General features: G+C 40.1%; 1 protein-coding gene across 10 annotated transcripts in view; it reads right to left on the bottom strand.

Annotated features, from left to right (window-relative positions):
- SULF1 (sulfatase 1) overlaps positions 1-13,348 on the bottom strand; it is a 186,878-nt gene that overhangs the window by 68,828 nt on the left and 104,702 nt on the right. For all 10 annotated transcript variants that reach the window (XM_055318170.1, XM_055318162.1, XM_055318166.1 and 7 more), the window contains 2 exons: positions 11,393-11,632; positions 177-328 (listed from right to left, as the gene is read on the bottom strand). In XM_055318170.1, the coding sequence (XP_055174145.1) occupies positions 177-328; positions 11,393-11,632 (392 nt within the window). The remainder of the gene's footprint in view (positions 1-176; positions 329-11,392; positions 11,633-13,348) is intronic.

Raw genomic sequence — 13,348 nt, forward strand, 5'->3', positions numbered from 1 at the left:
AGTGTTCCTTGAAAGTCTTTTTCTTGCCTGGAGTTTAAAATTACCTTAAAATTTCTCATTCTAACATTGTGAGAACATAGAAAGCCAATCTCGTGGATAAGTTAACTCACTGAAAATGGCTTTTCCCCATTATGCACAAAGTAAATTGATGCAGTATAAAAGTGCCTGAAAATTACCTTTGCATAATCAAATCCATGCTTTTCTTTGATGCCATTGCGACAAACAGTGTAATTATAGAAACGAGAATTCTTGATTAATCCAAGCCATTCTCGCCACCCAGGAGGGATGTAGCTGCCATTATATTCATTGAGGTATTTTCCAAAAAAGGCTGCAAAGGGAAAAAAAGGCTTATTTTCTCATATGAAATGATTAATCACAAATAAGTGCATAAATGCAGAAGTATGAAATTAGGACTCGAAAAAGGGGCAGTAAAACAAAAGTAAAACTAGGTAACAGTAGAAGCCAAAATAATAGTGTAATACTCTGATTCTTTGACAAAGTGACACATACACATTTTCCCTTTGAATAAATAAACATAGCACCCAAGTACATGGATTATACTGCAATAAAATCACCATAACAATCATGATAATCTGGATGCATCTATTTCTCGTGGTTCTGCTGGGATAAAAGCAGAATGTACCCTTTTGTTAAGTTGATGTAACAGAGAATTAGCCAGTGGAAATCTGGAATGCTATCTCTGGCAAATACTGGAGGCCTGAAAGTTCAGTCTTTGTGAGAAAGTAAGTTTCCTAACCTACTACTTGAGAGCTGTAAATGAATTATAACAACACTATGGTAAAACCTGTCTTTGTTTTTGCATCTCCAGAGCACAAATTCTCCAAATCAAGGAACCATGGCAGACTCCATTTCTATGGCACGTGGTAAGAGTTTTTAGGTCACATGCATGTTACGGCATCGGTGTTTACGTTATGTGCATTTTGTGAATGTGCATGTCTATTAATGGTGAGAAAAAAATCTGGGTAACAGAGAATTACTACCTAGGTGACTAATGTTCATAGAATTATAGCAAAACAGAATTACATAGAACTCAAACACTCCATTGCTCATTGACTAAGCTCCTGGAGGGACTTCACATCTGTAACTTTGGCATGTCCCATCCAAGGAAGGCCATGTGCAAAGGGCTTACCGATCCTTTCAGAGGGAACCAAGGAAGGCCATGTGCAGAGGGCTTCCTGATCCTTTCAGAGGGAAATTTTGGATTTGGTCCTCAACCATAGATGATGATAGGAGAGGGACGAAGGAGAGAGTAGGGCGGTTGGGGTTTTGCAAATGGAATGGGTTGGCTCTTGAGATCAAATACTTGCTGACTATAAGAAGGGTAACCAAATACAACCAATACAAAAATGTATTGTTGGCACACTTCTGAGAAAGAGAGTACTATTTCTTTTCTTTCTTTTTTTTTCTTTTATATGTTCACTTACTTTAACCACACTACGTATACCATGTTATCACCATGCGATGCAAATTTAGGTTAGACAAGAGAGCATCACAAGTGCAATAAAACATTCTGGAGTATACCAAAGTTTGTGTATAAAGTCTGATCAAATCACCTTGCTGATAAATCATTAATCATTTCAATTATTGGTAATGTGTCAACTTTTATGATTCTTACAGAGAAAATAAACCAACTGCATACATTTAAGAAGTATTTTTTTAAAAAGATTTATTTTTATTTATTTATGGTAGACAGAGAGAGAGAGAGAGAGAGAGAGAGAGAGAGGCAGAGACACAGGTAGAAGGAGAAGCAGGCTCCATGCCGGGAGCCCGACACGGGACTCGATCCCGGGACTCCAGGATCGTGCCCTGGGCCAAAGGCAGGTGCGAAACTGCTGAGCCACCCAGGGATCCCCAAGAAGTGTTTTTTATTTACCTTTGCGTTAGTACTTACAATCCCCACCTCTATTTCAAGATGACATTAAAAAATTATTCTAATACCACAGCAGCAAAACTATAACTCTGCAATTACAGAAAGGTCAAACTGGGATCCAGGGTTGTTAATCTCACGTTTACATGAACGATTCTGAAATAAATACTATTTCTAAGCTGCTGTTATCAGTTTTTTAGGTTTGGTTTAAACACACACACACAAATTTTCATTTGTGGGGAAAGCCCGGCATCCCATTATATTCCATGCACTGTTCTGAAAGGGTTGAGAGCCAATCAGCCCTAATAACTGAAGTATTCAATCAGTCTGCAAGACAAGGAGAGTACTATTTCTAACAGTTGCAATTTCACCAGGAAGGCAAGTGTAAACAAGCACTACTCTGGGTAACCCAGATGTCTGGTCACCCTGTTAGCCATATACACAGCCTTTCCCTTAAGTAAGGAGATGTAGAGACATTTTTATATGTGTAAATATAGGTGTATGTGTTGCATACACACACACACTTATGCCTATACATAAATGCGTATGTAATACACACCTACACGCAAGTTTTAATTTTTCTGATTTTTGTTTTCTAAAGACTTTATTTGCCCCAAGGGTGAGGGGCAGCGGGAGAGGGAGAAGCAGGCTCCCCACCGAGCAGGGAGCCCGATGTGGGGCTCGAGCCCAGGACCCTAGGATCATGACCTGAGCCAAAGGCAAACGCTTAACTGACTGAGCCACCCAGGCACCCCTAATTTTTCTGATCTTTAAAAGGCCGCCATCTTTCATTTTAGGGGGAAACGAGGGTTGGCAGATGCCTTCTATGTCAAAGCCACTTTGCAGCTTCATCAAGCAGGTTTTACAGGTGCCTCCACTTACACACATAAAGAAAGATAGTTCCTGGATGCCTCGCCTGGGAAGACAAAAACAGATCCCAGAATCAGGCACTTTATCGGTATCACTCTTAAATCAAGTGCATTTCTGAATCTCGCACTTGCCCACAGTACATCATTTCTGTGTCTTTGTGGGCTAGCTAGCTCGCTTTTGTCCTTACTATACAGCTACCTGTAGGATACCTCCATCTGAATGTTTCCTCGCTTTTAATACAATTGCCCAGAACCGAATTAATCCTTTTCCCTTCTGAGTTTACTTCTCTCCTCAGATACTCTTTTATTCTCTGTAAGAATCATCTTCCTGGTTGACCAGGCTTGGCACCCTGGAACCTTCCCCTATTCACCTGCTCCTTTGGTTCCCTTGCTAAGCAGTCACCACCACCTGAAGGTTCTATGTGGATCACAGCTCTCAAACCTGGCCCTCTTTCTCCGCTTACTTGACGCCCCTCATGAATGCTCACAGTCTCCTGCCAGCTCTCCTAGCCAGGCCTCAGGGGTCTTTCCATTCTTAGCACCACCTTCCTGAAGACCGGCTCTGGTCACATCACTCTGTTGTCACAACTGTGGACGGACCCCCCCGACTCCCCCAAGTTTCACTTGACAGAATCAAGTTTCATTTGACAGCGTGCCATGCAAGGCCGCCCTTGGATCTGGACAAAATGCCTCTCTTTCCAGCCCAAGCCTGCATTTCTGTTATTTGACCCTCTCTCCAGAGAATGTGTCTTCTCCATTTGCTCTGGTTTTCACCTCTCCTGCCTTTGCCTGTGCCAGTCCTCTCATCTCCCTGCTGTGTATCAGGCTAGACCAGGTGCCATTTCAATTCCAGACTTTGCCCAAGTGCAAAGTGATTTGTCTCTGTGACTCGAATGCTGTCTTCGCTCTACAGTCATGTAAGGTAATTCCTCTTAGACTGTAAGGCTTTGAGGGCCAACATTGCCTTGGCCTCATCTTTGTACTCCCCCCGTTTCCCATCCCTGCACATAGCATAGGGGGCTTCATAAATTTTGTTTCTTGCACTGGGGTTCATGGACCTCCATGTATTCTGGGGATCCTACATAAGTTCTAGACTTATGTTTTCACTTGAATTATAAGTGCCTGAAGGTGATATTTCTGATTAGATTTATTTTCTTCCAAAAGTTAAATCAAGTTTGAGAAATGTCTATTTGTTGGTTGGATGTTTATATATTGACTCTGCAAATGAGTGAATCAATTAAGCGGTCAATTGGCCAAACGCCAATTGTAGATTGACGAGTGTGGGACAAAGTGTCAAAGAATCTCACATCAGGGGATCCCTGGGTGGCGCAGCGGTTTGGCGCCTGCCTTTGGCCCAGGGCGTGATCCTGGAGACCCGGGATCGAGTCCCACGTCGGGCTCCCGGTGCATGGAGCCTGCTTCTGCCTCTGCCTATGTCTCTGCCTCTCTCTCTCTCTGTAACTATCATAAATAAATAAAAATTTAAAAAAATTAAAAAAAAAAAGAATCTCACATCAGATATGACTCAGGATTTCCCTCTGAGCTGACTATGTGCAGTAGGAGTTCTAATGAGGGATTCTTATCTTTAGAGACCAACCACCTTTTCACCTAGAACCACAGGATGATTTTCCTTTCTGACGAAAGGCAATGTGACTTGGAGTCAGAGGCAGAGGACCAGGGTCACACCCCGCCAACATTACTTCAGAAGGGGACTATTTCCAGGAACTTTTCATTTAATAATCTCGGGCCCAGCTCTTTTCTCTGGCCTGCTCCTCATCCCCAGTGGTTTTCCCCACTTTTCTCTCCCTTTCGTCTTAAAAGAAGTAGAAGAGTGCTGCGGTTTGGAATATGAACCTGGGAGCTGGCCTGCCTGGGTTTAAATCCTGGCTGTGCTATTTGCTAGATGTCCGTCCACAAGCAAGTTACGTGGCCTCTCTTTACCTCTAGTTCTCCATCTACAAAACCATGAGGATGGTAATACCAGTGGTAGGATTGTTGTGAGAATCCAATGAAATTAAAACATAGGTGAGACACTTCAAACAGTGCCTGGCACATAACAAGGGTTTATTAAATGCCGCTGCTGCTCGTATTATTAGTAGCAACACCAGTACCTTTTTTCTCCCAACTCTGTGTTCTGATTTTAAGTACTTTACCATTCGGCGGTATGAGGAAATCTTGTTTGACTTCTGCACTTGTGCATTTGAAAACATTTCTTGGGAGGTTACATATTTTTCCTCCCCAATCAGACTTATTTTGTGGCAACAGGTTCCCTTCGGGCTTACATTTTCCTGCTTAATTAGTTTTTTAGATTTTTCCTGCTATGTTCAGTTTTGTTCTCTGTTTTTTCCTCTGGGGGCAGCCGTGTTGGGTCATTCCTGCCCTTCCCTCATTGTTTGACTTGTTTGGTTATTTAGCGCTGCTTTCTACCCATTGCCATGGCTATTGCCCCTCCCTTAATCCTCCCCTTATAAACTATCCCTTCAAGTCTCTTAATAGTCCTTGGTACTTGTCAGAACTCCCTCCAGGTTTTTGGTGTCTTTGTGCTAATGGAGTGTAAAATATGTACTCAGTATTCCAGATGTGCCCTCACCCATCACACTTGTTCCAAGAGAGACCAGGACCTCATGCGTCACCACGCGGCACCCCCGGTGCTGTTGGCTTCAAGTTACTCTGGCCTTTCTCGTTGCCTCGTAACATTGAGACTCATTTGTAATCACCCCTGGCCTCTTTCAACATTATGCTTCCTGGCAGCGCTCTGCAATTGATTATCTGGGCTTCTAATTATTTTCCTCCAGATGTATTAAATCTCGTTCTCCTTCCCTAAGGTGAATTTTAGTTTCTTGCCCATAATGCCATTAGATTATATGCAGTACGAAGTTTTTCTTATCCTTTGGCATTGACAATTCAGTCAACTTGCAACAATGGGAATATACTGCTAATAGACCATCTACCTGTCCTTCTATATCACTCTCCTCTCTGAGACATCATTAAACACTTCCCTTCATGGCTATTTAAGAAGCTGGTGGGAGGGGGTGGTGGTCTGGTGACAGGGAGAAAGATCAGAAAGACCTGATTATAATTACTGTTGACTTTAGCCCATGCTACTTCTGTCCAAGACTATCTCTTACATAATGCTTTAAAAATTTCCCTTCAACTCTTTGAAGCAAAGGCCTTTAAGGCAGCAATGGGAGCTACACAAAAGATTTCTGAATGTGGAGAAGTTAAGTCTTATTTAATGTAACAAATGATGCACTAATTGAGCTTTTACTCCTTGTCATTGATGTGGGAGTTAGTACCAGGATTTTACTGGTAGTAACTAACAAACTAACAATATACATACATTTTGAACCAGGTTAAAATTATAATTCCCCAACTAGATTATAAATCTAATTAAGACAGGGATCTTACTTTGTATCTCTTCATATCCTAGCATTTAGTGTAATTCTAAACACATGTAGTTCAATAAATGTATGTATGCTATACATCATGTTACTATCAAAAATCTGTAATACCATAACTCATTAAAATAAGAATATGAGTGTGTCTTACTTTAAGAGAACTCTACATTAAAAAAAAAAATCCCAAGTTGGATGATAAAGTGTATTTGCTGTAAGTGACATAAATAAATTTTGTAAAATGAAAAGACGTCAAATCAGAAAGTCAATTTCTTTGTCTAAGTTATTTTGTTATAAAAGAATTCTCTACAAAAGAATTTACTGCAACTCTGCATTAAATATTGCCCCCTCCACCCAAGTGATATGAAGTAAAATGAGTATGACTAAAATTTAATTCATTCATATCATGTGTTCTGATTATAATTTGAACACCACAATCTTTAAATGAATCAATATGAAAATTACAGGGATTATAATAAAATTACAGTATAATTTTGGACAGGAAAGAAAACCTTGGAATCATTCTGGTTTAATCTCTCCATTAGATATACAAGTTGGAAAACTAGCTTGTGCAAGTTCTCCAGACAAATTAAAGGCAGAGATGGAACGTGGCTCTAGCTCTCCTCAGTCTTGATTCAGGGTGTTTTTTTCTGACATTTGATGCTATCTCTCAAACATTGATTGTTACTTTTACCTTAAAACTTATGGCAGGCTTAACATTCAAGTCTATATTCTCACAAGAAATTTACACTAGTTTTTTTTTTTTTAGCAGATAGGCAGGATATTCATTTTTATGATAGATAATCCAATATCATTCCCACTTCACTTGTCAGAACATAAAATGCAATAGACATGTTGCTGTATTTTCCCCTTTTGAACATTTAAGCTGTTGGAGAGTCATATTTTCCATGAGTAAAGTTTGAAAAAATTCAGGCTATAGCCAGTCCAAAAATATGCCTCATTTCTGAAAAAGAAAAATCATGTCATACAAATGGTAAATATAATATTGGATCAATTCAAATTCATTGAAATCCATGTATTCTGGATGCCTCCCAAAATCAGCCTGTTAGTAATTTGTCTTCTTGGAGTTTTTCTTCATAAAACTGATTACTGCCTTGTGCTTTTTCCCTAGATGAATATTTACGTATGATACACATTTCAGTTTCTTGCATTATTTTTCTTAGGTTCTCAGCTAAACGTTCGAAATAATGTATTCATTATTAGAAACACAATAAAATATATATTGGCTTTCCCCCCTCTCATTTAATGGCTTATAAATAATTATGTTGGTTTAATACTTATTCACTAATTATTTTAACTTCCTAAAATGCACATCATCCTGATGTGTTTATTTGCGTATTTTCAAATGGGTCTCTTTCCCAGGTTAGATCAATAAACTATTGTCACAAAGGCCTCTTTGCTTCCTAATTGTCTGAGACACTTCAGTATTTTCCCATCAAAGATAAATGTAAATTATATAGATCTCTATCACTGCCATTTTAGTCTTCCAATTTGTACTTTTGTCTGATTCACTAATGGGCACCTCGAAATTTATTTTCTTCTGTGCTTGTCATCCTTTTCCTATTTCTTTTTTTTTAAAATTTTTATTTATTTATGATAGTCACACAGAGAGAGAGATGGGCAGAGACATAGGCAGAGGGAGAAACAGGCTCCATGCGCCGGGAGCCCGATGTGGGATTCGATCCCGGGTCTCCAGGATCGCACCCTGGGCCAAAGGCAAGCGCCAAACCGCTGCGCCACCCAGGGATCCCCCCTTTTTCTATTTCTAACTATTTGGAAAAGTACCTGTTTCCTTTAAAGAATTTCATTTTCTCCATAAGATGACTCACTATAAATTCAATTATTACTTAGTGTCTAGACCCCTGCACAGGAGTTTGGCCTTGGAATCAGACTTAGTTTCCAGGAGCAAGTCATCTATACTTGGGAAGACAACAGTCTGAAGCAGGTGACCAGTCCGCACAAAAAGCCTGACCGTTGTCATTGGGGCAGTCTTATGGTGTACACTGTCATTCTCGACCTAATCCATGCAGTTAGAGTAGTGCACTGAAAAGAACCTTGAAGAGCAGGGTCCTGATAGCTGCTCTTCCCATGAGCACATCAGATGTGACACTTTTGATCTTGTAGATGTAAATTTGCTCACCAGAAAATAAGGGAATTGAACTAAATTATCTCTGTTTCATCCAAGCTCTTATAATCCATTGTGGGGTAGATATATACAATTGCATGGTATGATCGAAACAAGTACCAGAATACACAATATTTCTTAGAAGCAACTGATCTATTTCTATCTTGGTGACCCAGTAAACTTCGGAATGGATGGTGTTTCAATTTTTGCTTTTGCCACCTGGAAAATGGCACTCTTTCTCCACAATTCCATGGCATGCATTGTGTATACTAAGCTTTGCCTTGCCTTTTACTGATACAGCTCTTCATTTCTGTTTGCCAGGGCCCATACGGTTTTGTATCCTGTTATGTTTTACGTCTCTGAAGGCAGTTTTGGAATGAGGCATGATAGAAGCATACATAAAAAGGTAAGATGATGAAAAAAAAGGCTCTGGAGTCAGACATGCTGGATCCATCCTATCACTGGTTAGCCTGTTACCTAGGACAACTCTCTTGAGTCTCTGTTTCATCTTTAGTAACACAGGCAAATCCTTTCTTTTGAAGTTGCTGGAAAAATTAAGTGAGACAATTTAGCTAAAGTGCCGCTGCACGGTAGGTAAGCAACAAATACTAATTTCCTTCTTTTCCTCCTTTCTTTTTTCTACCTAACTTTATTGAGGTATAACTGACAATCAAAAAATTGTAATATATTTGGGGCACCTGGGTGGCTCAGTCTCTTAAGTAACCGACTCTTAGTTTCAGCTCAGGTCGTGAGCTCAGGGTAGTGGGATCAAACCCGGAGCCAAGCTCTGCGTTCAGTGTGGAGTCTGCTTATCCCTCTCTCTCCCCCTGTTTGCATGTGCTCTCTCTCTCTCTCTTTCTCTCTCTCTCAAATAAATAAATAAAATCTTAGGAAAATTGTAATGTATTTAAGACATACAATCTGATGGCTCGAAATACATAAACATTGTGAAATATTCATCACTGCCAAACCAACCAATATATCCATCACCTCACACCTCTACTATTTTCCTTTTGTAGTGACTCCACCAAAAAATCTATCCTTTCAGCAAATTTCAAGTGCACAATACAATACTGTCAACTAGGGTCACATTGCTGTATACGATTTCTTCAGAACTCATTCATCTTCTCACTTTTTCTTGATTTGCCCTGAATCAAAGGAGCAAAACCCAGTTGACCACTCTAAGTCCTGGCAGGTTCTCTGTGTCATCCTGCATCTCTATTTCTTATGACAGACATCATCCATATCACTCTGGAGATGGTGAGAGTCCTGACCCTTCAAGCCCTATATCTGCTACTAGGTATTAAATTACAGGGAGCCAGGGAGTTGAAAGGCATTGATTTCACATGATGCTTCTCATGAACAAAACACAATTTGGTGGTTAAAATCAGGAACTAAGCATTAGGGGAACATTTCTGATTTTGCTTCTGAGTTGGTCACATAATATTTGAAATCCCCACCTTAGTTATAAAACAGAGCCAAGTACATTTGCTGTCTCTGAACTCTACAGGGATATTTGATGGATTCGCAAAGTGCCTTAGAGCTTGCAGATGAAAGGTACCATAAATTTAAATCACTTATGTGAGAAAACACACTTAGGATAAGGCACTCCGAGTAACCTAGTTTCTTTCCAAAGCATAAGCAAACACCCTTGAGAGTCATGGGAGGAGCTTCCTCTCTGAATGGAGATCTTGAGATGTTTGTGAATGACCATGCTATCATAGTCAAAATCAATATTTTTATCCATAAATAACAAGTATTAAATGCCCACAGAATGTTCTGCAAAGAAGCAAATGGCTTCATATTTTCCAAGTCCAGTGGGAAAGATTCATTTCATTTTTTAAAGGTATTTAAGAGAATATATTTGTCTGAAACTCTTTACTTTTCCATCTTCAGAATAGAAAATTTGTAGACCTGAAAATCATTTCCAATGAGTTTTAATGATGATATCTTTAATGCTTATAAGTTTAGGTCGCTCTGAAAAAAACTATATGCTTCGCAGCCCTTCTATAAACATCCTTGTTGCCTTTCATGAAGAAACGTTTGGAAAATCCAACGAGAGCATCAACATGCTGAGAATTCTCTCGGCCTTTATCCAAAGGCTTTGGAGGCTGAGCTTACCTGAAGGAGCCTTGCTTCTTTCTTAGAAAGACTGGTATGACATTTATGACTTTTCTTGAAAGAGGTCCCCAATTTTAAAAAGACCAGTTAACCAGAACCTCTTGTTGCCCTACGTAGGTTAAACAATGACAGTAGGAGTAGGATTGGGATGCCTTTCCTTCTTGGAAGATGGGCATGAGGGACACCTGGGTGGCTCAGTGGTTGAGCATCTGCCTTCAGTTCAGGGCATGATCCTGGAATCCCGGGATCGAGTCCCACAACTGGCTCCCTGCATGGAGCCTGCTTCTCCCTCTGCCTATGTCTTTGCATCTCTATCTGTGTCTCTCGTGAATAAATAAACAAGATCTTAAAAAAAAAAAAAAAAGGAAGATGGGCATGAACACCTGGAACCTAAAAAATCCCACAACCTGAGCTAAAGAAACTCCAAATTCTATCAATTAAGAATGAATAAATGAATGAATCATAAGGTACAGCTCATTGGTTTCTTCATTCAGTTGTTTATTAACTCAAAAAATTATTTTCATCATCTATTGTGTCCTAGATCTTAGAGTAGATGCTAAGCAGTTTCAAAACATTTAATGATTTCTCACTGAAACAATCAGCAGGAATTTACCGACACCTAAGACAAGCCTCAAAGCGTGCCCAAATCCCTTGAGATTTGGGAGGTAGAGGTAAGCAGGTAAATGGGGTGAAAACTCTTCTGTTCCAGATCCTCCAATCATTGGGTGCTCTGAAGAATATAACACTTTCATAATGTGCCCACTGAGAACCACTCTTTTTTTCTAAGGGATCTCTTATTGGTACATTCTTCAGAGTAAAAAAAGGATGGAATCGGAAGGGTACTGAAATAGAAGAGAAAAGCCTACACTACTTCCATTTACTGGAACTTTACATACTTCATTACACGAGGCATTTTTCTGTATCTAAGAAGTACCACCAGAGGTTCGTGGGCAAGGAGGTCCACTAACTTTACCTGTTCTGTAGCCAGTGTTGTTAAGATATACAGCAAAAGTCCGAGGTTCGTGCATCGCCTGCCATGAAGGGGAAGAGCAGTTCTCATTGTTGGTGTAGACATTGTGGTTGTGCACATATTTTCCGGTGAGCATGGAGGACCGGGAGGGGCAGCACATGGGGGTAGTCACAAAAGCGTTGGTGAAGGTGGCCCCCCCGTGCTCCATAATCTTTCTTGTTTTGTTCATGACTTGCAGGGACCCTGGAAGGCACAATTCCAGCATTGTTTAGCAGAGTGCACCACACGAACACCCATTTATGCCGTGTCACTCAGTGACTCTATTCCCTTGATTTATTAATTTCCCTCCGTTGGCTTGAAGGAGTCTATAATTTGACAGCTCTCATTTCCAGAACAAAATTAAACATTTGGGATCTGACCATCTCAAGCATTTTGCAGAATAATAAACACATTTCAGCTTCTCCTCTCCTTACTCACAAAGAAAAAAATGCAGGCTAATCTGATAATTAAAGCTAGAATTTTAGATATGGAGCAAATTCAAAGCCCAGCAGGCTTTTGAAGATTACCAGGGAACAAGAGCCTGTTACACAGAGCATCAAAACTCCAACCCACCACATGCGCACAATGCTTGTGACATTACAGAGGTTACTAACTTTAGTGTTTTAATTGTATGAAACTAAAGAGGAAAACTAATTTTTTTCCTATTAAGTAAAAGTCCCTCCAAAATGACTGTCTTTAATTAAAAAAAAAAAATCTTCATTGTAACTTGGTATCCTCTAGCAAAGTCACCAAATACCTGCCAGTTTTTCTACCAGGAGAGCACTGCCAGTTTATATTTTCACCTGTTTATGTGTAATATTAAAAGATAGATCTTTCGCTTATGAAAAGAGCTATGATTCTATTGCACTCAAAAGTATTTGCATAGAGTAAAATATTCCATTTTGACTGCAAAGGATGAAATTGTAACATAAGATTGCTGAGGAAGAAAAAAACTACTTCGATTACTCTATCCAGCCAAACACTGCAGCTGAAACACATCCAAATACTGCAGGAAAAAAAAAAAAAAAAGCACAGGCTAGAATTCAATAGTCTTTTCAGGACTTGTCAAGAAATGCACTACAGAGCACTCCAGCCAAGCCCATTGCATTTGAATCCTGGAGCCTCACATTTCCAACAGGTCCCACTTCTTCCAAAGAAAGGGAGAAAGACTATGCAGTTTTCCAGCAAGGAAGGAAATCGTAATGCAAACCAGGCAAGCATTCAGAGCATAAGAGAAGCGTGCAATGGTCCAAAAAGCCACAGTTAGCCTGATTTTTTCACGTATTAGCTTTTCCTGTTCACATGAAACATATGAAAGCAGGAGGAAGGTTTCTAATTGGGTCTCATTAGAGCTCCCTAAAATAGGCTTCAGTTAGGAGGATTCCTAACTGCTTTTACTCCTCTGGTTGTCTTCGGGGGATCAAGCAACTTTTTGTAATTGGTGAATAACATGTAGTGAGTGCCCACTTCATGCTGAACATTCTATCAACCTCAGCACTCTGGGCTGCTCCCCCAAGTGTAGCATTAACAAAAGAAATGGAAAATTCTCTGCTGCCTTGGTCTTTAGCAGTAAACTATCTAGACGAGACCCTACATAGAGAAATCACTTGGAGATATTTGCAAAGCAACATAAGAGTGTGGGGATAGCAGTAGTGGTACAAATAAGGTTAGAGAGGACTGAACAGGGTGTTTGATAAGAGTTCTGAAACAAGAGATGAGGACAAATGGAAGGGGTGCAGGAAGAAAAACAAAAGATGGGCGAAGTGTGTTAGTGGCACACGTTGGAGAGGATGGTATGTGCGTGCTCTGGACGTGGGAGAAGTAGAGGGATGAGTACAGTACACTGATTTCCTAGAATGAAAAAGACTGTGAGGAATTCTCTTGCTGAAATGTAAGAGGTAGAGTTAGAGAGTGGCTTCA

Source organism: Nyctereutes procyonoides, unplaced genomic scaffold (assembly GCF_905146905.1).
Source record: "Nyctereutes procyonoides isolate TBG_1078 unplaced genomic scaffold, NYPRO_anot_genome, whole genome shotgun sequence".
NCBI classification, from domain to species: Eukaryota; Metazoa; Chordata; class Mammalia; order Carnivora; family Canidae; genus Nyctereutes; species Nyctereutes procyonoides.